At 37.3% G+C, this 27,873-nt stretch overlaps 1 protein-coding gene across 1 annotated transcript; it reads left to right on the top strand.

Moving 5' to 3' along the window:
* Window positions 1–4,167: 4,167 nt before the first annotated feature.
* On the top strand, window positions 4,168–21,649 carry LOC578326 (scavenger receptor cysteine-rich domain superfamily protein). The gene is made up of 11 exons (XM_778500.5): window positions 4,168–4,440; window positions 7,570–7,893; window positions 8,715–9,044; window positions 11,533–11,838; window positions 12,739–13,053; window positions 13,637–13,838; window positions 14,682–14,824; window positions 16,180–16,494; window positions 17,096–17,238; window positions 18,867–19,113; window positions 21,216–21,649. The coding sequence occupies exons 1-11, from the start codon at window positions 4,356–4,358 to the stop codon at window positions 21,293–21,295; spliced, it is 2,490 nt and encodes an 829-aa protein (XP_783593.4). The 5' UTR covers window positions 4,168–4,355; the 3' UTR covers window positions 21,296–21,649.
* The last annotated feature ends 6,224 nt before the right edge of the window (window positions 21,650–27,873 follow it).

Here is a 27,873-nt window from a genome sequence, read left to right as displayed (position 1 = left end):
TTTTCATACCATATCATTTGTTCTTCCTCATCGTCCCAGTCATCAGGAGGCACAAGATTGGCATTCAACTTCTTGAGTCCTGTGTTGCAGTTCAGCATCTTCCAAAGATCAGCTTGAAGGGTCCGCCGAATCCCTTTGTTCATTTGGTTGGTGTGACTTCTTGAAGAGTTTAGAGATACCCCTGGCGCGTTTCATGAAGGAGCGAGGAGTGGCCTGTCTCTTCTCCTTCCGGACGCCATTGGAATTGAACTGCTCAATGCTGCGGTCGACGATCTCATAAAAATATTCTTCAGGCAGATCGTCCTCAAAATCTGTCAGCAAAGGCGACAGCTCAGGCGCGAATTTTCGCTCGGCTCTCTTCCTTAATGGTAAAGACCAGTATTGGAAACGCCCCAATTTCAAAAAATGAAATGGAAGCTCTTATTACCAATCATGTGAAAGAATATGTTTTGAATATTACATGATGATAAAAATTTTGACGGGAAACCGCCTACTAATTGATATATTTGGTAAATTAGTGTATCTCTCGCCTGTTGAGAGATATGAAATGCACGTGTCGTGAACGTGTGTGTATTCCCATATACATCTTTCTGTGTACAGTGCTTCTAACTTTATAAAGACTTGGCCAAATTTCTTATCATTTTGATAATTCTAGAACCTTGCAGTACATCTATGCTAGATGATCAACCTTTTCTAATCGATTTCACAACGTTTAATTCACAATGCAATCGCATGACCATAACTGGTATTTAGCTTTAAAATAAGTTCAACCAACCTTAACATGGCTGATAACTGAATTAATAAGATAAAGCTTGCTTCGATAGAAATCGAGATACAAACTGAGGTTCGTACGCGTAAACATAAACGTGGTAAATAATGACGCTAGATCGATTTATGACGTAAACAATCGCAGCGCGCATATCTACGCGCATGCGTACTAAGTTAAGTGACATGAAGTACTTTGATTGCGCGTAATCGCTGATTTTACAAATGCCTTTCATCAACCATCAACATTCATTTTCTTAGACACTTAATATTCTGTTTAAAATATTTGTAATTATGATGAACAAGCTAATAGAAATAACAAAAAGGATGCTATAATTATGCATATAAACACCAATCAAACATTAAATGAAAGTATGATTCAATATGAAGGAAAAAAAACATGAAAATGACCAATCACAACATATCTTGGAATCACTCTCTCTCTCTCTCTCTCTATCTATCTATCCCGGTATCTATCTCTCTCTTTGAATTTCCAAAATAATCTAATGACCCCTCCCCACCACCACCGTCAACTCGGGCCTCTCCAAACACATGGGGGGGGGGGTAGGGAGGGAGGTTGTCGGACTAACATACATGTACTACCTGGACGATTTTCCAACACGATTAAAGGTCCCTAGATTTTAATTTTGCGGACAAAATAGTTTTTTAAAAGATCATCGATGTTTGAGATTGCTGATAGCCTATAAGAATTCATAATTTTCCAACAATTTTTTTTAAATCGGTGTAGTCACCCCCTCCTCACTCTGCCCCCTCCACCCCCCCCCCCCCCCCAGCCACAACACCCAAAACGTCCATTCCATCCCTGGCGCTAGGTAATCATCTTCATCTGGGTCGATCTCTGTATCTTCTTTCACATACACATGGCATTCATAATAAATACGTTATAGACAAGATCTCAGCAGCAAAGTTGGGGCGGATGGCTAGGGGGTAGATACACTAAATTCCTTCATTTGCACGAGAATGCAAATATAGTCTTCCTTTACTTGTACATTTTAATGCATTTAGAATGATATATGGAAATATACTGTTAGGCAAAGGCGTGAAAGACAGCATAAATTGTTATACAAAGTATACTTTCATAATTTTGCTAGACCCTGTAGTCCCTATCTTTTTCCTGTAGGATTTTCGGGTTATTTTCCCCGCATCGTCCATGCAACATAGGGAAGGGGAAGGTGAAGGTAGACAATCCCCCCTCCACTCGCTACAACTCTGTCCTGTAAATAACCAGGGATTGGTATCATCATCATCATTAGTTTTACTTACTTCTTGAAATGGCATTAGCGTAGGTATCTAACAGGGGCAACCCCTGTCGTCTTTTAAAAAAAGAAAAGCATTTTGACTTCCTCATACTTAAGTGTAAGTTGATACAAGTAGATGAGTTCCTTTAGAGCTCTTGACATTGTAAGCGTTTTTTGCGGTGCTAATTTTTTTTAATGATTTTTTTTTTTAGTACTATCTGATTATCATCAATATCTCCCTTATCTCCATTGATTTCTTTTAAGATTTATACCTCCTCTTATCTGTTTCCCTTATTTTTTAATCCGCCCCCTTCTGTCTGTCTCTCTCTCTCTCTCTCTCTCTCTCTCGCTCTCTCTCTCTCTTTAATTCTCTCTATTTCTCTTTCTCTCTGTCTCTCTCCATCTTCATTTCTCTCTCTTTCTCTCTCCAACACTCTCCCTCTCTCTTTCTCTTTCTCTAACTCTTTCTCTCTCTCTCTCTCTCTCACTCTCTTTAGTATTATATTTTAAAACGGGCTCCTTTTCACCGTTTCTGTTTAGAAGACTCTTACAGGAATTACAACAATGTTTTACATTTTCATTTGTATTAATACCAATTTACCGTTTTGTATTTTTTGAAAAGATGAATTATAAATGGAAAGTGAAAAAGAATTTAAAAATCACTAATAGACGAAGAAGTATCCAAGAAATATAATTTTTTATTCAAGAATTCGAAGACAAAATAATGTGTGATCTTGGAAGATCAGGCGATTATTCTCATTTACTGTAGTTTGTAGGCGTACATAATTATGAACGATCTTAGACTTAGGGGTGATCCATACTCTAACCACTTGGTCGGACCTCTCTTTAGGAAAATCAATGATTGGTGAACATTTCAGTGGGGGGGGGGGGGGGGGGGGTTGGCCCAATGACGATGCGGATGTTGTGTGGGTCTGAACACATGATGGCGTTTTCTATGCCCATCACCTTTTCACTTTATAGCAGCCAAAGGGGGGGTAACCCCCCCCCCCCCCCACCCCCGTTGATCCGCCGCTGACACAAACTTGTGAACCAGATTCATATATTGCTTTAGCCCAAACCTGGTACAAGAGGATTTTAACAATAGTTTTTTGAAAAGCCTGCCGCTCAGTCATCCGTGGCAGCACAGTTATAAATGTGGTATCATCAGGCAGGAATTTAGTTACCCTTTACCATGAAAAATGATTCAAGGTCAGATAATTTATAACTTGTCAAATAGAAGCTACCAAAGTTGGATACATTTTTTATACGCACTGTACACATACTATAGAAACACGGTCATTGGCACTCCTGTGTGCATGTACATTGAGTCATGAGCGGTGTGTTTGCAGAGGGGGGCGACCTAACGTCAGACAAACTAAATGTTTACAATTGTATGCAAATGAAAATATGTAATCACGAAATGAAAGTAAATATTGGCATTGTACCGAGAGGCAGCTGAATATGAATAACGAAAGCTTGCACAATGACGATTAAAATGCTGAGTTCATTCAAAAACTATGCCGCAAGGAAATTTTTCAAATCGTTTTCATCTCAAATCAGCGGTTTGGTTCTCATGTCTCTTTGTCTTTAGATTTTTTATATTTTTAACTGCAGTAATTCTCCAATCTACAAAACTATACTCAAATATTAAGACAAGTTTAATTGAATGCTTCTGCAACATTTGGACAATAACAAAATAACACAAACTGTTAATGGTAATGAAAATGAAAATTTGTAGATGTTATGTCTCACACAGAAAAATAATATAAATAAACGGGAATTGTAAAAACATAGTGATGAATGTTGAATTTTGCACGCCTCTACGGGAAATACATGTACTGGCGTGTCATAAAAAATACATAAAAAACACGTTCATTTTAATTTCTGTTGTAATAACCTTTAAATAACGTTTCAAATGTTCAACTAAAAACGATATGCACAAGTCTATTTTCATACTGAATGTAGTCATAATGCAAATGTTTGTTATTCATATTCAACTTTTCGTTATTTGACGATATTCAATGTTATTCCTCAACTCCGTTCTTAAACTACGATACCGTCTTTGTTTGGTTTCATCGGCAATCGATCTTAAAGGTTGACAGTCAGCAAACATTAACAACGCAAAGTAGAACATAATTACGTGTAGCTCACATCGCCCATGTTACTAACAACTACCACAGCAAAGGAATATGATGACGGTTATCAGTGCGGATTAAAAGACGTAAAAAAGCTTCAAGGGAGCTTCTTCATTAAAAAATATTCTTATTTGTTTCGTATTAGAGGTTTCTGTTTTATTCAAATACGTCTTTGCATCACGCCCCACATCTAACCATGCGGATGCTTGGACCGTTAATGATGTTGGCTTTTATGATGGCCGCCATTTCTAGCTGCATAGTTTCTGCGGAGACCACTGAACGTAAGTTGCATTTAGGTGTATTCGTATTATTAAGATTAAGGATATATATCATTGCTTGAGGGTGTTTAATAGCATACAGGAGATATAGCAGATAGGGTGTTAGCATAATTTATTTTCTATGTTTATATCTATGTGTAATCTTTGTAGCCCATGAGACAAAATATGCCGAAGCCTATATCCAAATATACTCATTATATTCATTAATGTTCAGGTATCTAAAAGAAGAGAATAAAAAGGGGGAATTAATTTGTTCTGACTTCCTGCAATTGAAAGGATTTTTCCATCTGTTTATGTAAAGGGCCATGAATTAAGACTAAGAGAATACATGAACCTGATGCTATTTTGTCTCGACCTGCTACGCAGGCTCGAACTAGTGGTAAAAAAACGCTATATACCAAGACTATTTCCAGCGACATTTTGCATAAATTATGAAAGCATTCTTCTCAAATTCACTGCCTCCCTGCTATTAAAAATGCAAGGTTTTCCATTTATACTATAATGGTCCATGTTGTCTTTACATTTCTTTTAACATGTTGATGGTTTATTCGTATATCATGTCAATTTATATGTAATATTTTTATGTTTTTTTTAATCTGCTGTGATACTCCATCTTTTATCTGTATATAATGAGATAATGATGTGAATTAATTTCAATTCAGTTCTAATTCAGTTCAATTCACATTCAAATTCAATTCATCTGTTTTAAAGCATGCTTTATTGTAGGGGTTTGTATAGTTCTGGAAGTGAAAAGCGATGAAACATTTTGAAAGAGAGGAAAAACAAAGAACTAAAGAGAGAAAGGGAGGTGAGAGGAATCTGCAGTTTGGTTGGCATGTTCTTACTTGTACTGCTTCATGGAGACAATGACACTCGCTATATTAAATGCAATAATAATAATAATATAAATAACAACAACAACAAATAATAATAATACTTATACTAATACTAACAGTAATTGTTCCACCAATCTCCAGAAATATCGGCGTTCCGTATAGAATCAAGTGTTTTGTTTCTGATAGAATATTACTTATGCTTTATAATATTCTAATTGTACCAATATCTCCTATTGTAATATTGTGTGGGCAACATACAAGTGTGTGACAAATGATATTCTTCAGCTGCAAAAGAAAGCTGTACGCAAATGTACCCGGGCCGTTTACCGTGACCATGCTCCCCCACTTTTTGTTAAACTAAAATGCTTAAAGGTATAAACCAGTTGTTACAACGCCCACCTCTCAAAAAATGAAATGGAAGCTCGTATTACCAATCATGTTAAAGAATAGGTTTTGACTAATACGTGATGATACAAATTTTGCCGGGGAAACCGCCTACTAATTGATATATTTGGTAAATTATTATATCTATCCGGACCGGATAGATATCGCGCACGTGTCGCGTAGTCCCGTATACATCTTTCTGTGTACAGTGCTTGTAACTTTTCCAAGACTGGGCCAAATTTCTTATTATTTTGATGATTCCAGAACTTTGAAGTACACACCAAAACTTATATGCTAGATGATCAACCCTTTCTGATCGATTCCACAACGTTTCTTTCATAATGCAATCGCATGACCAGAACTGGTCTTTACCTTTAAAAGTTATAGATATAAAGTTTCTCCAAATAGCCATATTTATGTTCCGTTTAAACATCAAATTGTTACCTACTTCATTATCTTCAATGTTCCAACCTAATGACATGGTTCACTCATATTCAACGAGTCATCGAATTTACATGTTGCCAGTCCTCACACTACATTAGCCCAGAATCAATCAGACATAGGGGTCCAGATGTATTGAATTCTCTACCTTACAATATTCGAAAAATAAAATCACCAAACAGCTTTAAAAAGCACTCGAATGTATTATCATTTCACCGATGTAAGATATTACTTACATAAATATAAACCTATATATCAGTTCTCATTATATCGAACAAAATTTGTAATTCTTTTATGATCTATAAGACATTGATGCGATTGCTCATGATGTTTAAAATGATATCAAAAACAATACAATAATGCTAATCATAACAATAAAAATAATAGTGATGATAATAATTTTTAAAAAATAATAATAATAATAATTCAAAACTAGTAATATTAACAATATTAACAATAATGATATGAATTATGATAGTAATACAAATAATAGACTTTATTCCTAAAAGCGCAAATCACCGCTATTAAGGCCGGCTCACAATATGATGGATAGTGGGGGGGGGGGAGGTACCGCAAGCTACGTTAAGCTGCGATTTGCAATAATGAATTTCCCGCCAATCATCGTGTGTTGCCTTTGATTGTCGCTGACGAATCCGCTAGCGACCGCAGACGGCAGAAATTATCAGACGCGTCCGTCGGCAAATTTGCAGCATGTTGAACATTTTGTGGCGGCAAAAAAAAATCGTTGTGATTCCGTTCAGATTCCGTTGGAGGTCGCAACCCTCATTTCCTTGGAATGTCCATGCCGGTAGATAGTACTACCAGGCACGTAGCCACGAGGGGGGGGGGGGGCACGTGCCCCCCAAAAATTCCAAAATAGATTGAATATTTTTGTTAACCCCTTTTTTTTTACCTCGATCGATGACGTGTATGTCCCCCCCCCCCCCCCCCCCCCCCCCGTGGCTACGTGCCTAGTAGTACTATCTACCGGCATGGAAACATCAAACTCTGGCTACGTGCCTGAGTACTACACTCCGAACAGGCAACGAACTTTTCTTCTCCTATCAATGATGGGCGAACTATCTTTCATCACATGATTTACTTTTGACCAATCGTAGAGCAAGATTCTTTGTATGTGGAATATAATACACAGTGCAACGCACTTTCACGGTAGATAATACACAGTACATCCAAGATAGTACACAGTGTAACGAACTATTTTTCATCACGTAACTAACTTTTGACCAATCATAGAGCAATATTCTTAGTATGTAGAATATAAATCTCGCCTTAACATCGGGAAGATAGAAGCCCCGAGATAACCTCTGCGACGTTATTTTGTCCTATCGCCCGCGTAGTCGGTAGGCCTAATCATTTTGCTTTACTATAACCATAATTACTCACTTGTGAAGTGGAAGGAACTAATAAATTAACTGCATTTCATTATAAAAAATTTCCCTCCCAAATGCAGCTCCTGAGAAAGTTAGATTGGAGGGAGGCTCAAGAAGTTCCGAGGGACGTGTTGAGGTCTTCCTTGATAGCCAATGGGGTACGGTGTGCAACAACCTGTGGACACTCCGCGAAGCAAACGTGGTCTGCATGCAGTTGGGGTATGTCGGGGCCGACAACGTTTTCTACGATGGGAATAAGTTCGGCGAGGGAGTTGGAGATATCTTGCTTAATATGGTGCAGTGCGAAGGGACCGAGCAGGATCTACTTGATTGCCCGCAAGGTGTGACCGCTGGACCACCGTGTGATCATTCTGAAGATGTGGGAGTTGAATGCACCACGACAAGTTAGTCACCTCCTTTCAAACTTGAATTAAAAAATAGTATGAATCATAGTGAGGGATGACCATTGTATATCCCTGATTACTTTGTTAGTGTGTGTTTTTTTTAAATATTTTGGATCTTATCCACCTCGATTCAGATGAAACTCACATGTCGAGAAAATAGATACCTTATGAAAGTACTCGTCATTCACTGAGTGGCAGCGACTCCATTACTTAATTGCAACCTCTTACTTTTTCTTTTATATTTATATTCAACAAAACAGATAAGCAGACATTTTCTTTCCGTATTTATTAAGAAACATTACGGTAGGCATGGAATGATTTCAAAAGGGAAAAAATATAGAATTAGAGTTATCTAGACTTACATAACAGGCGTATCGTAACAATTGAAATCTTAGCGGAATGATAGCTTCCATCAAACGATTGTTTATTTAATATGCAACAAGATCTCTATGCACTGCTTTGGTTTTGCCTCATTCTCCGGCGTGTACCATTATATGCCCCACATCAGGACGCCATATTTGGGTTTGTCCGTGACATGTTCTCCCCCCCCCCCCCCCCCCCCCCCCCCCCCCCTGGTTGAATCATCCGTTGCAACTGCTTTCGCGTGATGGCCGCGGGGGTTTTATCACATTATTGTTTAACATTTTAGCGTTGTTCAGAATACTGCTCAAATCTAAATTTCATCACCGATACATACTTATCATATATTTCGGATTCTATAAAGATACAGCAGACGGTGAGTCCAGTTGCCAAGGCAGCGTGTCAAATGATTCTCGAATGGAATGTTTAATCTTCGTTTTATATCAATGATTTATGTTAAGATTCTATAAGGCTAGCTGACGGTGCATCCTATCGGGAAGGAAGACTTGAGATGCTGGATGAAAATGGTCAATGGGGTACGGTCTGCGCTCAGGATTGGAATCTTGAGGACACTAGTGTTGCTTGCAGACAGCTAGATCGTATGGATGAAAACCTTGTTGACTTGGATTGGTTTACAGCAGCTCCCGGATCAGGTCCAATTGTGACAGGGGGTCTACAATGTGAAGGAGATGAAAACAGACTGGACAACTGCACACAGGCAGCCGATTGGACACCTGAAAGTTGTGATCCGAGCATGCATGGTCAGGACATCGGTGTTAGCTGTAACCCAAGTGAGATCAGATACATGAAAATACCACTCTACCACGACATTCATTTGCTTCCACATTTTTCTGTTATTCTGTACATTTCCGTGACAGAAACAATTAAAAGAGCAGATGAACTCTCTAAATACTTTAACTACATTTTGAGAGAGAATTTAACACGTTCGTAATTTCCTGGGGGAGAATTCATTCCAAGGGCAATTGTAATACCTTATTTCCTATCCCATTGATTTCATGTTCGAATTGTAAGCGATGGTCACACATTTCAATAGTTGTTTGACAAAGGTATTGGAATTAACTTAGGTTGAAGTTTTAGACAATATTTGCGATCGTGCTAAAACCCACATTACACGATTTGAGTTAAACAGATTCAAAGACTTTTCTTCCCACTAACTGATATACAGTGTGACGTAGAAAAAACGAAACCGAGAATTATCGATGTTTTATCATAACTTAATCACATTTATGATTAATAAATGACACATATTTGGAGAGCTGAATCCTCCTCTTTCGTCTACGGCTGATTGTCAACGAAACGAAACGATATTGCTCTTAGTCGCTTGAAGTTAGGGACACGTTTAATGATGAGAGGAAAAGGAGACACTTATCGAAGGAATAAGACACTTATTAGAAAATAAAAGGAACACGTTTCAAAGTACAAAGGGTTATTATCAGAGGTGAAAATGGGGCACTCACTAGGGATGAAAAGGCACTTATGAGAATGGAAATTGGGCATTTGTCGACGGAAAAAAGGCAACCATTAGATTTTGATAGGGGCATTTTTGAAAAAGGGATAGGTTCCTCATAAGAAAGGAAAAGGAGCACGTATCATTGTTAAAAAGGTTAACTTTATCAGAGGCACTTATCGCATCTGAAAAGTGGCACACACCATATATGAAAGAGGCACTTATGATAATGAAAAAGGGGCACTAATAATAAGGGGAAATGTGCATTTGTTGAAAGAAAAGGAGCACCGATCAGATTTTGATAAGGGCATTTATTGGAGGTGAAAGGGGGCTTTTATGAAAAGCGGATATTATGAAGGAAAAAGAGCATTTATTAGGAAGGAAAAGGGGCACTTGTCAAAATAAAAGGGGGTGTTCTTAGAGATGAAAAGAGCACTTATCAGGAGAAAAGGGGGGGCACTTGTCAAAATAAAACGAGTGTCTCTCATAACTGAATAGGGTCATTTACCAGACATGAAAAGTGGCACTAGTAGGAGAATGAAAAAGGACTATTTTCATAGGTGAAAAGGGGCATTTATGAAAAGGCGAAGGGCTCTTTGTTAAATGGGGGCACTTATCATGAGGAAAAGGGGCACTTATTAGAAAGGAAAGGGGACACATGTGAACATATAAGGTGTGCTTATCCGAGTTAAAAGAGGTAGTTATTAAAAGGTAAAGGGGTACTTCTTACAAAGGAAAAAGGGCAATTGTCAAAGTAAAAGGGGCACCACTGAGATTTGAATAGGGCAATTATAAGAGGTGACGGAGGCGCTTAACAAAAGTGAAAAGAGGCGCCTCTCGTACCCGAAAAGGGGCACCTACTAGAGATTAAAAAAGGCACTTATGAGAATGGAAATAGACACTTATTGCAAAGGAAACTGGGAACTTGTCAGGGAAAAGAGGTAGGCCCTACGTGTCAAAATAAAATAGGCACATATCAGAGGTGGAAAGGGGAGGGGCACTTTAAAAAATTAATAAGGGCACATATCAAAGTAATAGGGGCACTTTTTTATGTAAAAGGGGGCGCTTCTTACAAAGTTAAAGGGGCACTTTTTGGGTACTTGAAAAAGTGGGGGGCACTGTGTCCCCCCCCCCCCGGGTCCGCCGCCTCTGTACGGAAGGCAGCAAGTGAAAACGAATTCGTTTAATAAAATCATGAAAATGCAAGCACTACTTTAAAGAAACATAACTTTGTTATTCCTAACACAATTTTCTTGATTGAGGTGTCATATGAAAGGGCAGAAACTCAACTTTCTGGAAATGTGATTTTCTCTTTGAAATTAAGATACCGTCCGCCAAATGACTTTTTTTGTTTCTTCTCTTCAAATTCATTTTAATCACTCGTGCGTGAAATGTGCATCATATGAGTTGCATCAAACGAAAGAGGAGGATCTAGGCTTTCTAAATATATGCCATTTATTAATTATAAATGTGACTAAGTTATGATAAAACATCGATAATTCTCGGTTTCGTTTTTTTCTGGGTCGCATTGTATAATTATTACCCTCTTCAGCAAGGTCAGTTACATGGGCGCAGTCCATTGTTACAGGAAATCCACGTCATGAGACGCAATTCATGTGAGGATAGCTATCAGAACGAAGCCATTTATGCCTTTGGTTACTCTGGCAGTCCTCATCATCTGTTCCGAGTTAGAGGTTTAACGTTTTTCTATTTAATCTCATCACGTACGTTTTTACTTATGTGACGATGTATATTCTCAATATATAGTAAGTTAAAAATGTTCTTTTTATCCTAACCTTTTGGGGCTTTAGGTATCACGTTATTTCCAGATGGCCTCGTCATCCTTTTCCACGGGGGAGCCTACGGAACAATCTGCCCTGGTGATAACTGGGACCAGAACGCAGCAAGTGTGGCTTGTCGGCATCTGGGACATAAGGGTGTGAAAGAAAGCATGAGAGTTGAATTCGACTATGACTTAAAAGTTATTATGAGTAACCCAAGGTGTTCTGGCGACGAAACCTTCTACACGGAATGCGATTCTGTCGAGTGGGCCTACCAAGGCGACTGTTCACCAGGAACTGGTGGTGCTGCAGTCATTTGCGACATTGAGGAACCAGGTGAAATAGTTCTCTCCACTCATGTCTCGAACGTTTCAATATTTCGAATAACAACAATAAACTAGGTTGGGGACGTTTGATGCATTTGCAAACTCTCAAAAGCCATTACGGAAGGTTGATAATCATTATCTTTTGAATAGGAACAAGCTTGTATCACGAGGCTTTGAAATCATCAGAAATGTAATACAGTTTGATTCAAACTTGCTGAAAGTGAAAAATACTTCACAGAAATATTGCTTTGTGGGACTGTAAAAACATCTAACATCAGAATTTGGTTCAAAGTCCCATAATGTTTTTAGTCATATTGAGAGTACGAGGACAAGAGCAATACATTTCATGTGACATTGCTAAAAAAAATCAAATGAGAGTAAATAATGAGAAAGCTCCCAAATAATTTGTCGTCTTTGTCAGAACTCAACCTTTTCTATAAAAGCAGGGATTATGTTGACGTCATCGATTAGTAGGCCAATGCTAAATGTAACTTATCTCACTGTCTCCCCATGTATTCTTCAGGCCAAACTAAAAATTGGACGTATCTCAGTTGGTACGGAATAATGGTTAAAGACAAGCTATAAATTTGTTTTCACAAATGGGGATCTCTCGTATAGCAACATACAGCTTCTTGTAAAATCAGTTCAGAGTTTTTTCCTTCTCTAAAAGTGTGTCCTTAAACTCCTAAAATTGTACATCAGACAATTAAAACATCTCGCGAAGTTTTTACGATAGATGAACAATCGTTCAGTATAAACGAGCTAGTTTGAAATGTGCATAATTTTACGTCTTTTTCATGGCGCAAACGAAATCTCAAAATTCAAAATAAAATAGAAAATATTCAATATGCCATTGGATACTATCATGCTGTCATTTATTCATACATTCTTTTTTACATATCTGGGGCAGAAATCAAGATCAGAAACGACTCTCCATATCCTGAAATCGGTAGAGTGGAAATCTCCTTAACCGACCCCTCTAAGTTTATGGCAATATGTAACTCCACTTGGGACATCGCAAAGGCCAATCTCATTTGCCGACAACTGGGTTACGCTGGAGGAGCTGTCCAAGTCTTCTCCGTCGGTGATGGTACGGATCAGGTGATAACTGATCTTGAATGCCCGGATGGTGCGGCCAGCCTAGCCGACTGCACGTTTGAAACGATGGAAGTGGAGAAAGCAGAGAACTGTGATATTGACCAAGTAGCTGGTGTCGTATGCTCGAGTAAGTCAGTTTACATGATTATGTTGTATATCAAAAGCCCACCGCATGCTTTGCGACGCCACGGATCCGATTTGCCAAGAAATCGCAATATTACATCAAATGTGGAGTTTCAACGGGTCTAATCTTTATACTGAGGTCCTAAACTGTGGTATGAACAATAAAAAGGTTATTTTAGTAAACTGGTATAGTAGTTCGTCTAGACGGAGTAAAGGACAGATTGGCTTTACATCGGGGGCAACCGCGGAACAGGTCTGACGTCACGATTCGGAAATGCTTTGGGTTTTTTTTCTATCACAAGGAAGCTAGCAGTACATCTGAAGTTCTATGTCAATACTCATGTGACTCAAATGAATCAATATTATATATGATTACATTTTTGCATCAAAATGCTCTTCCAAATTCTTCCAGATTCGTACACCAGCATGATTAGGGAGGGTTTGGGGTGTTGGCAACAGTTTGTTTTAACTCGTTGATCTTAAATAAGATGCATGTAAAAGGGCCCTTCGAACAATAGTAAACTTATAGTTGCCTCCTCCTGCCGCCATTTCACAATAAACTTTTAAATATTATCAATTTAATGCAGGTTCTGCTGAAGATAGTTTAGTACCGCTAGTCAGTGGTGGATCTACATCGGAAGGGGTCCTGGAGTACAAGATTTCGGGTCTACCAGCGCTTATATGCGATCCAGATTGGAGCGATAGAGAGGCTACGGTCGCATGTCGAATGCATGGATACGAGATGGGCAATGCTACCCAGGTGGTAAATCTGGCGCACTCAAAAGACAGGTACTAGAAAATCATTCATAACTAAATAAATGCCTAACTGCAATGACGATTCTGCGATATATATTTCTAAAGTGTACACGACCGGGGCAGATTCAGGATTTGGGTGAACATGTAAAGAGGATCGGGACGCAGTATCGGAGAAAATCTGTATAATAATTGAGTTTACTCAGGCGGGTCTCATCAGCCTGAATGCGCTCATCTTCCCGAGGACCTTGCAATTATCATTACCCCAGTAATTGCCTGGTACCCATTTACAACTGGGTGGACAGTGACAAATATGGATTAATGTCTTGCAAAAAGACGTAAGTGCCGGGTTGTGATTCGAAACCTAAACCCCTGGATTAAGAGTCAAGTGAAGGAAGCACTTTACCACGACACCTCCATGGGTCGAGAGAAGCAATTGATATAAAAGGCCGTGCTTGAGGATTTTATTGTCGAAGCGGGGCTTAAACACATGGCCATTTACTCCAAGTCACGTGAATAAAACTCTAGACTAAGACGCTTCTACCTATTCCATAACCATGTTGGTGTTTTGTTATTACAAGTTAATTTGGCGCCTTACAAGTCTAACATATAATTATTAGTATCATTTAAACATTGTTAATATTCTTATCATTATCATTGTTTAAACATATTTGTGGCTTACACCCAGTTTACTGGGTGTAAGCCACACATATGTTTAAATAATAAAAATTTCTCCCAGGAAGCAGTACATTTATGAAAATTATCATTGTTGTTGTTATTGTTGTTTTGTTATTATTTGTTATCATTATTACTATTATTGTCATCATCATCACCATCATCATTCAATAATGACATCATTCTGTTTATCTTTCTCTAAAGTTTTCCGTACAGTTTTCAGAAATATAACTTCACGTGCCTGGGATCTGAAGCCTCGTTGGCAGACTGTCAGATGGAGGCTATCGAATCTGTCGAGGAATGCAGTCCAGATGACATAGTCCAGGTCACATGTCAACCTTACAAAGGTAAACTCCTACTGCTACTACTTATAGCAGTTGTAAAAGTCATACTATTAATCGATAATAATAATAAGGATGATATTAATCGATAATAATAATAATAATGATAAAAATGTTACTAATGATGATAATAATAATAATAATGATCATAATAAAAATAACAGCTACCTTCATGATGCGCTAAAATTCATCCCAGGAAACTTAGGTTTAGCCCAGCTGCCATTGGGCACTATAAGCATTCAAGGTATAATTCCTACCAGGTACCCATTTATTACATCTGGAGAAGTGGAGAGTGGCTAATGCAAAAAATCTAATATGTTGCTTAAAAAAAGACATTTATGGCTGCGGCGTGACTCGACCCGAGGACTATGTGATCAACGGTCCGGCGACGTATCCAATAGACCACGACACCTGTTTAACTGCTAAATACACGCATTTCCCTTTCTTGGTTAAGGTGGGGGGGGGGGGCATCATAGAGGATAGATATGGTACAATGGTTGCAAATAATGGAGCTTGCCTATCAGTTTTATCACATTTTATATTACCTGTTTATGGACCAAAAATTAGTTTATGCAAAAACTTTTATCTGTCTTTGTAATGTTTATAAAGTAATGTATGTCAAGGGTCCATAGCAAAATAAAATGTCTAACTCATAGGCATGGATAGGCTGGATATATGAACTGCCAAAGAAAACTCATTTGATAAGTCTTTTCCTGCCCTATAAAATTGCCTCTAAACTATGCTATAAATATTGTAAAAGACTTTCCACTTTATAACATATAAATTATAATATTTACAACTAACATTCATTTGATTTAACATTCTCAAGACGCACTGGCGCAAAATATGAAACTATATCAAATGCTTTCATTCGTCAAAAACAAAATTTCCTGAAATAGAAAACCAAACTTCCTCGATTTTGATAGAATTTCCTTATATCTTTCAAAATGCCTCTTACATGCATAATTTGCTCATTTTTCTTTCATGAATTGCTTAGGAAGACAAAGCAAAAAACGTCTTTTATCGTCCCAGAATATCAACTTTCATCTTTAAAGTTTGCAAGCGAGCGAATTATGCAAGTAAAAATTTGCACTTGCTTCATGAGGAAATGGATAAACTATACCTAAACAAAATGATGAAAGACAACATTTTTGTTTTTCAGTATTTCCTTAAATTCCTTTTGATTTTCTTTAATGTTTCTTCAATTTCATTTGAATTTCCTTGAACTTTTGACTTTCCTAAACAAATCCTTATTTTAGGGAAAATAATAAATTTGTAAGGTGTCAACAAAATCAAAAATGGAAGCCCTTGTACAGACGCATTTCATTATAGACACATTTATCTGTTTTATCGACTTTCAGACTTGGATTTACGCTTGGTAGGGAGCCCAGCCTCGGAACAGGGTAGGGTGGAGGTCTTTCTAGGAGGAGAATGGGCATCTTTAACATTTATAATTTCGTATCATCGTGTCATCAGGGATCGTTTGTGTCAGCTACTAGGGTATAAGGAATACAACACAGGCATAGCTGCAGCTGGCGATGAAGATCCGTTTGGCGCAGGAACAGGGAAAGTTTTGAATTGTTCTTTGACATTTCCCGACGGTTGTGAAGACGTGCTGACAGAGGTTTCTGACAGTGAGCCTCGCAATGATGTAGGCGTAGTCTGCACACCCTATGGTAAATACTTCGACATAATCTTAAGTATAGGGCGTTGCAATCACGTTTTGAAAGTGCGACCTACAACGTGTTTTCAACCCACGCCCAATATCATTTTCTTGGAAAACATTATTCATGCATTACTATAGGCCAATACGGTTGCCCCTAGAGGCTGTGGGAGGAACTTGGATACCCTGAGATCAAGCTGGGATTTTGGAGAAAAAAAAGAAAAGAAACTTTCTTAGACGTTGTAATGTAATTAGCAAAGAGACAATATCCAGTCTTATACAATAACTTTGTAAGGATTACGTTTCTATCAAAAACTCTTATTACCATTGCTTCTTTACTGGTATGAGCATTGTGTGATTTCATTACTGTGATCAACCGAATTCAATAAAAACCTTAAATATATATATATATCTGAATATATATATTATAAATATAATGAACAAAAAACAAAAAGGTAGCTAAACGGCTTGGAAATATGAAAGTGCAAAGATCTCTTATCCAGTTTCCTTATTTTTCTAAAGATAGCAAACAAAATGTAAAGCATATCACTTTGTTTTAAAGGTGGGTACGTGGGTCACTGAGCTTTATCTCACTTTTTTAATTTTTTCCCCAGGTACGGTTGAAAACCACCCGGTAAGGCTGGTTTCCGAGACAGGAGTTGCAAATAATGAAACAGGACGAGTTGAGATATTACACGATGGTGAATGGGGTGCAGTCTGTGGGACAAGACCTGTCACCTATAACGGTGTTCACAGGGTATGTATACCATTTCGGGAGTAGGGGATTTCGAACCAACCTTGACAATTTAGTTAATTAAGAGTAATACAAAGTTGCTCATGAGGACTGAAAAGGTTGAGGTCAGATTTTGAAATTTGTCGAGAGCGACACGCAGAGATTTGTCACACGTCAGCAATTTTTGCTAATCACCGAAGTCGACATGGCTCTCATAAAATCTGAATGGAATGTACGTCACAAATAATCCGACATCCCCCATAGAAAGGCTTTAGTGGAATTGAAGGGTAGTAAGTTTAAAATAGGTCTTTAGTGAAACCGTTGTTTGCAGAACGGTTTTGCAGTAATATTTATTTTTAAAGATCTTGCCTTGAAAAATAGATAATATAATGAGGCAGAGTAGGTTTAGGAGGGAGACTCGAAAATACAAAATGAATTAATTATAACCACTATTATATGTACAGCTTGATTTTGACAATAGAAAATTCGATATAAAAATTATACACTGTCGCTCATATAGGTGGAATATTTTTGTTTTACCCCAATTTACGGAATTATTTAAAAAATAATTTAAAAATAGTAGATCTAGATAATAGTATACATTCTCAGATTTTATTGATTAATAATTTGCCAATGTGTGTTTTGGGTGACTGCTAAATCATGGGTATGCTACTATGCTTATCAATTAGGGGACCTACGCCCTTAAGTCATAAATGACAGTAATGGGGATTAATGCCCCACAAAAGGGCGCTAATATTGCACATCGACACGGTTTTTATCCTAGGGCCTCACAGTTACGAGGCCATTGCTTTGTCACTGAACCATGACTGTACGCAGCGGGGGCTAGGGTAGGGGGCAGTTTCCATAAATACAAAAAACAAAGAAAATGCAATAAATTTTTAAAAATTTATTGCATTTTACCCCGGTTCCCAACATAAAAAATCCTCTGTGTGCCCATGCCTTGAGCCACAATGCATGGCCGTCCAGAGGATTTTTGTTATGTTGGGGACCGGGTTAAAATGCAATAAATTATTGAAAATTTATTGCATTTTTTTTTTTTTTAAATTTATGGAAACTGCCCCCTACCCTAGCCCCCGCTGCGTACAGTCATGGTTCAGTGACAAAGCAATGGCCTCGTAGCTGTGAGACCCAAAGATCAAAACCGTTGTCGATGTGCTATATTAGTGCCCTTTTGTGGGGCATTAATCCTCATTACTGTCATTTATGACTTAAGGGCGTAGGTCCCCTAATTGATAAGCATAGTAACATACCCATGCTTTAGCAGTCACCCAAAACACACATTGGCAAATTATTGATCAATAAAATCTGAGAATGTATACTATTATCTAGATCTATTATTTTTAAAATATTTTTAAAATATTTCCGTAAATTGGGGTAAAACAAAAATATTCCACCTATATGAGCGACAGTGTATTTCAATATATATTAAAGGGTTAAGGGATTTACCTTTTAATATAATTTCAAGCTGAACAAGATCATTCTAAATGTTCTATTTGTTTTGACATTCAACGTATTATCGTAGGTTTCGTTGAACTCTGATCATCCAGAAGGGAAATAACAAAGTTCCAAATGACGTCATGGGTGAGTTCCATGTCCAATACTAAATATAACCTGATGTTGTCCACATATAGGTTGTTTGCAGAGAGCTGGGTTACACTGACTTGCAGTATGCAAATCGTCTTACCGGAGCAGACCAGGATCCATTTCTAAATGGAAGCGAAAAAATCTGGCTCTCCATTGACTACTGTACTACTTCTAGACTTTACACGTGTGACCACGGGCCGTGGGGACAGCACCCCGACGACTGTACACCGTCGGTGGTTACCTGTGTTCGAGCTGATGACGATGACGATGACGATGATGATGACGATAATTCAGGTGTGTGAGAATGGGTTTGTATGAAAGTCAAACATCTTAATTATCTAGAGATGATTTCTGTTTAGGCCTACGTTTCAATTTCATACGTTTGAGATTCTCCAATAATGATGAAGACAGATTTTCAAGAGGAAACTGGAATTGTTTGAGAGCAACTTTTGAGCAGTAGACGTATTTTCTCAACGATATTTGAAACAATGACATCTTTCAACTTCATCCGACTCTCGATCATTAATTGAGCGCGTGACAATTATCAAACAATCTGAAAGTGTATTTCATACAAATAATGCATGCTCCCGCCTTTAATATAACAAAGAATATGAACTGATTAATTCTACATTTCTCGAGCGATGTTATATTTTCCGAGTGCTATATAGGCCGAGGTTACAATATGATAACAGGAGGTGAATTCTAAATTTGGAAATGAATATTTTGTATATTGTACAACGTAATGCATACAACATTTGTCATATAAAAATGAAGGGGTGTATTCTGAAAACGATGTTTATCTTTTCATGTTTATGTTTGTAAAACCATGGACCTACTAAGACGATGTTAATCGTCATAACAAATTTTAAAAAGTCAAGACAAGTCATTGGTTAATGTTTGCGCAAAGCTGCGCAAGCACCAATGGTAAGTGTTTTTTCCATGCAATTTAAATTCTTTTTGACAATAAATATCTTCTCTCCGAACATTATTACGGAACAGTCAGGCCCTCTCCATTACTTTCAGTTCTTATAGGCGTCAGATGCGCGCAACTATAAGACAATTCAAACAACTACAACAACAAAAAATCGTCGATTTTTCTCACATTCCGGTGTTTTGTCAGTAGTTGCATAGCAACTACCGGTAAAATACAACGAAAAATTGAAATCGAAAAACCCACCTCCTGAGTGTGGTTTTACGCAATAATTGTTATTCTCGCTAAGATATCGATTTTTGCTCACGTGACTCTCTTCCCTTCCGTGCTAACGCATGCAGGGCACCAACGAGTGGCGTATGCGCACTGCTCACCCCCAAAATCGGTATGAGCAAACTTCGACGGCTTTTGATTAGGTGTTTCCAGTAGGGTAAGTGGTAGTCCCCAAAAAGAAATCGACGATTTTTTCAAAATGGTGTTTGAGATGTGGAAATGGGCCTATCGCCCAACGATACTTTGGAGAAATCGAGCAGGCTGCAGAGCTCCAGTGATGCCCGGGCGCTGCCCTGTCGATTTCTCGTCGATCGCCGGTCGATTTTAGGTCAAAGCTGGTCGAAATCGGAGGGGGGGGGGCTTCTCCAGGCGGCGTCCCGGCTGTGACCGACTAATGACCCGCCGATTCCCGAGCGGTCTCCCACCGGCCGCCGGCTGGGCGATTTCTTTCAAATCAGCCGGCGGCCGGTGATCTGTGGGGCATCAAAATATGCTCGGTGCCCGGGCGGTCGCCGCCTGTGCACCGACCTAATCGAGCGTTCGCCGTCGAGCTATAAAGGTCAAAAATCGAAGCTGCGAGGTCAAAGGCTGCCGACCGATTTTGAACTCGCCGCCCATGGAGTGACCGACTGATCTCCTAGCGAAGTCTGGGCAGCGACTAGCTGGCCGGCGAGCGCTCGGCATCCTTTGACCTAGCGGCTTCGATTTTTGACCTAAATCGTTCGACGGCCGGCGAACGCTTGATTTGGTCGGTGCGACCGCCCTGGCACCGAGCGTGTTTTGGGCGGCGAGTGAAAAGTGAGCAGGCGCCGCCGAATTTTAACTCCGCGCTAAAACTTCAGCGGCAACCGAGTGATGCCCTAAAAACAAGCGGTGCCAGGGCGAAATTGGCTAAAAACTCGACGCCCGGCCGCCGAGCAGGCTACTTTATGGGGTTGTGACCATAGCTTACGAGACGTGTGCAGACTAATTCATTTTCATACGCGCTATACCGTGCAAAGAAGCTTGTTATATTCATGCCCACGCCACATCAACAACCAAAAAAGAAAGAAAAAAAGAAATCGTTAAGTGTCACGTGATAGCTTCTCAACCTATGGGATGCTCTGTAATTAATACTCTATTTTGTTTATAATATTTACAGTTCAAATAGCCTAATTACTTTGTTTCCATTATTATCTTTTCTTGCTTGCAGCTCCTGGTTTGCTCCACGCTCATCAGACAACTTTAATCTTCGGAGGTGTGTTGATGGTTCTTCTCGTCAGCGCCCAGTGATCTAGGAGGCCAATCTTATGGAAATAATACCATATTTAACGAGCCTTTGGTGTTTTTTAAAATCATTCAAGAATATTCTTTTTCATTGATAAAAACAAGTGGATAAACTAGCTAGTCTATCAGTTGCATATACAGGGCATTTGCCTTGTACTGAATACGTGTATGACCCTCCAGTAATCTCCCGGTAAAAAATAATAATAGAACTTTGTTTGTCTTTTGCTTTATTCACATATCGTTTGAATCAAAATATAGATCTTCAAAAGACTTTTTGTTTTCAATTTCAGAAATTAATGACGTAAACATAATGTGCCCCCCCCCCTTCTTGTACGCTAAAGTCTGTATAAAAGAAAAAAGAGTAATTAATGTGTGTTATTTTGTGTAATTGTTTTTAATATTTGGAGGTTGTGATGAAATTAAAAAATATCTAGACTAATTTTTGTGCGTGAGCTTCCTTCATAAATAAGAGCACTTTGTTTATATGAGGGTAATAAACGTGGGGGTGTTTCACAAAGATCCTAAGTTTAACTTATCTCTAAGTTGGACTTAACAATAATGGAAACCCGTTAGCATCTATAAAAATATTTTGTAAATGTTATGTTAAAAGGCATATAATGTTGATTCAAATCATTTATATTTTCTATTATCAAGGAGATTTCATGTTCTTGATGTGGAATTTATTTTAAAAAGTCTAAAATGCTATTATATATTTATTATATTTTATTTTAAGGCGACGAATGGCTCTCCATATTTTTAAAGTCCAACTTAGAGTTAAGTTCAACCTAGGATCTTTGTGAAACATCCCCTGTTTTCTACATGTATACTGATCCCCTGTCGTGTCCGTTAGAATCATTTTCTAGATATCACCACTGCTTAGAAATACCATAACATGTTGCGCTTTTCCAATATTTGTTTTTAATGAAATAATTTCAAGTGTCAAGCAAGTTCAATGGCACCTCAACTTAAAGTGTTCCAATCACCTTAACAAATATTTGTATATAGCAAGAATTTTTCAAATTAATAACCTTAACATTACCTTGGGCAGGGGCGTACGCAGGATTTTTTCAAGGGGGGGGGGGGGGGTTTGCTCCCGAAAATTTGAAAATCGCGCCGGCCGAAAAGTCGCTCAGGGGGGGGGGGGGGGGGGGGGGGGGGGGGGGGGGGGGGTAAGCGGACACTTTTTTTTTTTTTTTGGTCTCGAAATTTCAAAATTTGACATTTTTCTTCGTTGGGGGGGGGGGGGTAAGGTCACCTTTTTTAGGTTAACCGTGGGTATAATTTTTTTTTTTTTTTTTTTTTAATAATTAAAAAAAAAAAAAAAAAAAAACCAAAGGGGGGGGTTTTGGTTTTTTTAGGGGGGTTTGAACCCCCAAACCCCCCCCCCTGCGTACGCCCCTGACCTTGGGTTAACCAAAGTCCAACTTAGGTTCCCTAGCCTGCGAGCCATTTTATATAAGAGCGCCTATATATGTGTGCGTCAACTGGGCTATATACCGTGTGAGTCAAAATAAAAAGTTTACACCTAGAAAATTGTTAATTATTTTTTTTTTAAATCTATGAACAGTAAATTATTATACATCATATGAAAGAGTGTTTTATCCCGAATCATTTGGTATCATTTTTGTGTGGTATATGTTCACGCTTGGATGAAGAAGAGCCGGGTATTGTTTGCGAGAGTGCAAATATCGACTTGCGCCGAAGTGATGCCTACAGCATGTATTATGTTGGGATTAGCGGAGTGAGAAAATGAGTTGAAGGTATCAATGTAATGCATTGCTTATGGTTTTGGCAGAAGCAAAGTCACAACACACATACACACGCGCGCACAAAATGTTCGTTGATATTTGATATTCGATATTTGATATGTGTGGCATGATTAATTTTGTTAGGGAGGTTATTTGGATCACTGCAAGAACCGAATTAATAACCAAATCCCTATTGTTTTATTCAAACATCACATAAGCAACTTTGGCGCAAGTCGATTTTTGCACTCTCGCAAACAATGCTTCCTGTACATCCAAGCGTGAACACATACCACACAAAAATGATACCAAATGATTTGGGATAAAACACTCTTTCATAAGATATATAATAATTTACTGTTCGTAGACGATTATTAAAATAATTTGCAATTTTCTAGGTGTAAACTTTTGTTTGACTCGCTCTGTTTAACAAGTCTTTTTACTGTTTTCTGCTAGTATATTTAAACTGCAATACCTCCTCTAAAAGTAATATTTGAAGCTCTTTAAAAAAATTAATGTAGTATGTCGACGTGGAACCTCGTACATGAAGAGCGAAACGCGTTCTGGCAATTGATACACTTCAATACGAACGGAAAAGTGATCTTACTGCCATAAATAAAGTTTACTTCTTAGATGTTGTAGGATTTTGTATGGACAGTGTTGCGATGCTTTAGTTGCAAGAATAAAACTAGATTTGCATGAAGTACAGATGTTAATAATAGGCATTAATTTATTGAATAATGAAATAACATGAAATCCAAGCAATATTTTTTAGAAATGTTTATTTCTTCTTTTTTTAATCTTCTACGCTAAATTAAATTCTGTTACATAATATTCCATGTTCGATGTGAAATTTATTCTATGTATAATCATTATTTGTCTCTTTCATTTTTCTTTTTTTTTCATTTTCATTCGTAGTCGCGTATTAAAAATAATGATTGAAGTATCATTACGTTTAAAAGTGGTCATTATTTGTATTCATAATCAGTCACTTATCTGTATATTTACTTTTCTATTCTATTAATGTTTGTAACGAGATTTGCACTTGAACATTCATGATAACATGATGCCTATATTATTGACAATATGGTAAGAATGCTAAATATATTACTCATTGCGGATGAAGTATCGAAAATAATATCGCTAGTGATATTCGTTTGTCTCGCAATGTATGGTCAACAAGCTAGGGATCTAAAAGATTACGTTTCATGCGCCGCTGCAACACTTCATCAGGTGATAAAATACATTATATATATATATATATATATCTTTCTCTCTCTCTCTCTCTCTCGGGCGGGTATACGTCTCCTCTCTTCTTTGTCTCTCTCTCTCTCTCTCTCTCTCTCTCTCTCTCTCTCTTTCTTATTCTGGAGTCGCAGAGCCATCTTTTTATTCAAATACCATTGCAACTTTTATATATTTCGAAATTGTCTTGAAGTTGATTTTTCGAAATAATGTAGATGCGTTCGTGTTTATTAGTTGTATCGAGCTCTCATACGCCTAAAAATGAAATATTGATCACTTTCAATGTTATATCATTTTAATAAAATGTACTATCTATAGACAACATGTATATGATACACGTACAAACAAAGATGATATTATTCCTTATTACAGTCTTCACTTACCTTGACTGGCAAAGACACAAAATTTAGCATAAAGTTCTTTCAGTACATGACATCAAATATATTTCTTAGTGATCAGGATATCTGTGGCATATCACGAACTCTTTTTCAAACAAAATACATTTTATATCAGTAATTGTTTTACTTCTTACAGTATTATCTTTCAACTGATACAAAAAGACCAATCATAGAAGTATTATTCTAATAACTACCATCAAAATATACATAAGGAGAATAGCAATATCATTGATAAGATATTTGGTCACGAAAATTAGATGAACATGCAGGCAATAAAAATAGGTAACGAAAAAAAAAAAAGACCCAAGAATTTTGATGGTGAGTTATCTCAGGTTCCAATAGTTACGAACAAAATTCTGTGACAATGAAAATAAACATTTTGAAAATTGAAATAGACAACATGTAGTTTTCGTTTCATCATCTTAATCGAAAGACAACGTCTATTCCATCCATAAAATAAAGATAAAGATAAATGAAAGCTCTTTATATTCAAAGCATGATCATACTTCCTATAAATATAATTTCTTTCTAGACATCACTTTCCTTGTTAGCTTTCATTACATGATAACTGTTTGTTTTAACAACCGGCGCAAGTGGACTAAGAATAGCAGAAATGACTGTAATGAATGAATGAATTGGAACTGCAAGATTTGATTAGTTATTAGTATACCAAGAATATAATTCCAAATACTTCAAAAAAAATCATCAACCTAAGCTTGTCTTTCACCTTTAAAAGGTGAATGTAAAGGTTTTTTAACAATGTGAACTTTCTTATTCATTTTACTCCAATGTGGAGGAATATTTCAACATTTCACATGTCATGATTTGCTGTTAAAATGTCCTTGAATTTTAAATATGAAAACTTGGGAAAAAATGTTGATGCCACAACCACGCATGTGTAGTCCCACATACTCTTCTCCGAGTGCATTGCTTTATACTTTCATATGTGATTTTCAGCAAGATTCGTTGTGATCTAAATAGTAGTCAAAATGTCATATACAGTTAAACATACTCAACCTCTGTAAATATTTTGGCAGTTATTTGACTAGTATTTCACTCTATTTTGGTTCAATCTCCATTCTAATTGGTTTTTAATTGGAAAATGAACAGACATAAGAAATTTAAAAAAAATTAAATTCCAGGAGTATTGGCTGACATTTTGTGCCATTTGAATAATATGTAAGTGTCTAACATTAGTCATTATGATTTAACATCTTAAGGCTCGTTCAGATATCATGCAGCAAAACCGCGGCAGTATTTTAATGATGACGTTAAGTGTCAAATGCATCACATATCTGTATCTACTCAGTGAATTCGCGTAGGAATTTTATTGGGTGCAGTTGTCTTTCATTTACACGTACAAAAAACTGTGGCAGCTTTTTTTTTGCAGCTGTTTACAGTGCCATATCTGAATGAGCCTTTAATGAAAATTGATTTAACAAATCATGCTTCTTTACTTTTTGTTTCTGATTCAAGCATGTGTCCATCTTTTGATCAGTTAAATAATTGAATCAGCTACATTTTTTTTGTTTTTCATCTGTCCTGCCTCTTTCAGAATGAATCTATTGTTTGTTTTGGCAAACTATGAAAAAATGCATCATGAGTATCACTAAACCAATCCACATGAACAAGTGTATGCCGTCTGCTGAGAGCCAGAAGGGTGTTCACTATGTGTTGAAGTACGAGTTAACACCCTTCTAGTTCCAAACTAAGAGACAACTGCATTTTGCATTAAAAAAAAAACATTGTCATTAGGGCCTCTCTAACTATGAATACATAACAAATACACAACAAAAAGCAATGTATACCTCTGCATGTTGCTGCCAAGTAATAAATGCATTTTTTGTTTAAATATACATCATGCTCTTTTTCTAGCTGTCAACATATTGTTTTTTTCTATTTGTCTTTCCTTTTTTTCTTCTTATTATGGTCCAAAGACATGCTCAAAATGATGGTGACCTTGATGTATTTTTCTAATTGGACAAAAACAGTCATTGGTTTATGCATTTGTATAAAGACAGTGGATGAAAGATGAATTTAGAGAAAATGATATAACAATACCTTTCATTTCCTTACAAGATATATTGTAGTAAGCACAATTTTTTTTTTTTTTTTTAACAAACAGCTGTGCATACAATGGGTATAGAGATTTAACATGTATATGTAAATCTTGCAGATGATTGTTTACCTTATATGTCTATAAGTATTTAAAAAGGAATGATTTCAGTTTTGTTTTATAAGCGCAACAAAACAGATGCCAAAAGGTTCATAAATATTGATTTTTAAAAAAACTTGTACAAAATGATAACATGACATGATAACAATTAAAAAATGAATATAACAAAAAAAACTTGGTAGAACGGTACCTGTTTGAAGGTCAAACAAATCTCTGTCCTCGATCTACATTATAAACATAATTTTTCCTCTACATATCTTACATATTCTTTGTTAATTTCCAGCTACTGTTAATAGAAGGAGGGATTAAGTCTGAGGGAGGGAGGGAGGGAGGGAGGGTGACAGAGAGTATATTTTATTGTACAGTCAAACCTGCTTTAGTGACCACCTGTCTGTAAAGACCACAATTTTGGTTTCCCTTGAAATAGGTTTCTCATTGAAACATGTACATGTAATAAAGGAACCTGTGTACAAAGACCACCTGTCTACAATAGACAAGTTTGACTGTAGTTTAAGTAGAGAATGGAGTGTTGTGTAAACTCATGGTTTTGTGATTTTCATTTTAAAATAAAGAGGATTTTTAGAGGGGAAAAAAAAAACGAAAGGGCGGGGCACATAACTATACCTTCTACGAAAAGCCTTCATTTTTACAAATAACAATTTTGTTCTTAAATATTTGAAGGTACTGACACACAGTTTGAACCAATCAAACCATAATTGACTGTTCAGAACCAAAAGTGCATTAACTCTGTGTTAAAGTATATGAGTTTATGCCCTAATGCCCCAATGAAACAATACAGTGGAATTCTTCAAACACTACCTCCCAATGAATACCGCATTACATGCAAACGAAACTCAAACATAGTAAAACAAATAATTCAAATAACTGTTGATCTACAATGGCTTAAACATGATCAAAGGCAACACATTAGGTATATACACAACATCTTGAGTGGATACCGAAGTCGCACTGACAAGATCGACACCGAACCGACCATAGACCAACAAAATGTAGAATCCA

Source organism: Strongylocentrotus purpuratus, unplaced genomic scaffold (assembly GCF_000002235.5).
Source record: "Strongylocentrotus purpuratus isolate Spur 01 unplaced genomic scaffold, Spur_5.0 spur5_scaffold_16, whole genome shotgun sequence".
Lineage (NCBI taxonomy): Eukaryota > Metazoa > Echinodermata > Echinoidea > Camarodonta > Strongylocentrotidae > Strongylocentrotus > Strongylocentrotus purpuratus.
This window is presented reverse-complemented; position numbering and strand designations above follow the sequence as displayed.

Bases quoted from the DNA above. Each gene is read 5' to 3' on its own strand.
- LOC578326 (XM_778500.5), top strand. From the start codon at position 4,356: ATGCGGATGCTTGGACCGTTAATGATGTTGGCTTTTATGATGGCCGCC. The intron at 11,839-12,738 runs GTGAAATAGTTC...TATCTGGGGCAG, and splicing joins TTGCGACATTGAGGAACCAG to AAATCAAGATCAGAAACGAC. The intron at 13,839-14,681 runs GTACTAGAAAAT...CTTTCTCTAAAG, and splicing joins CTGGCGCACTCAAAAGACAG to TTTTCCGTACAGTTTTCAGA.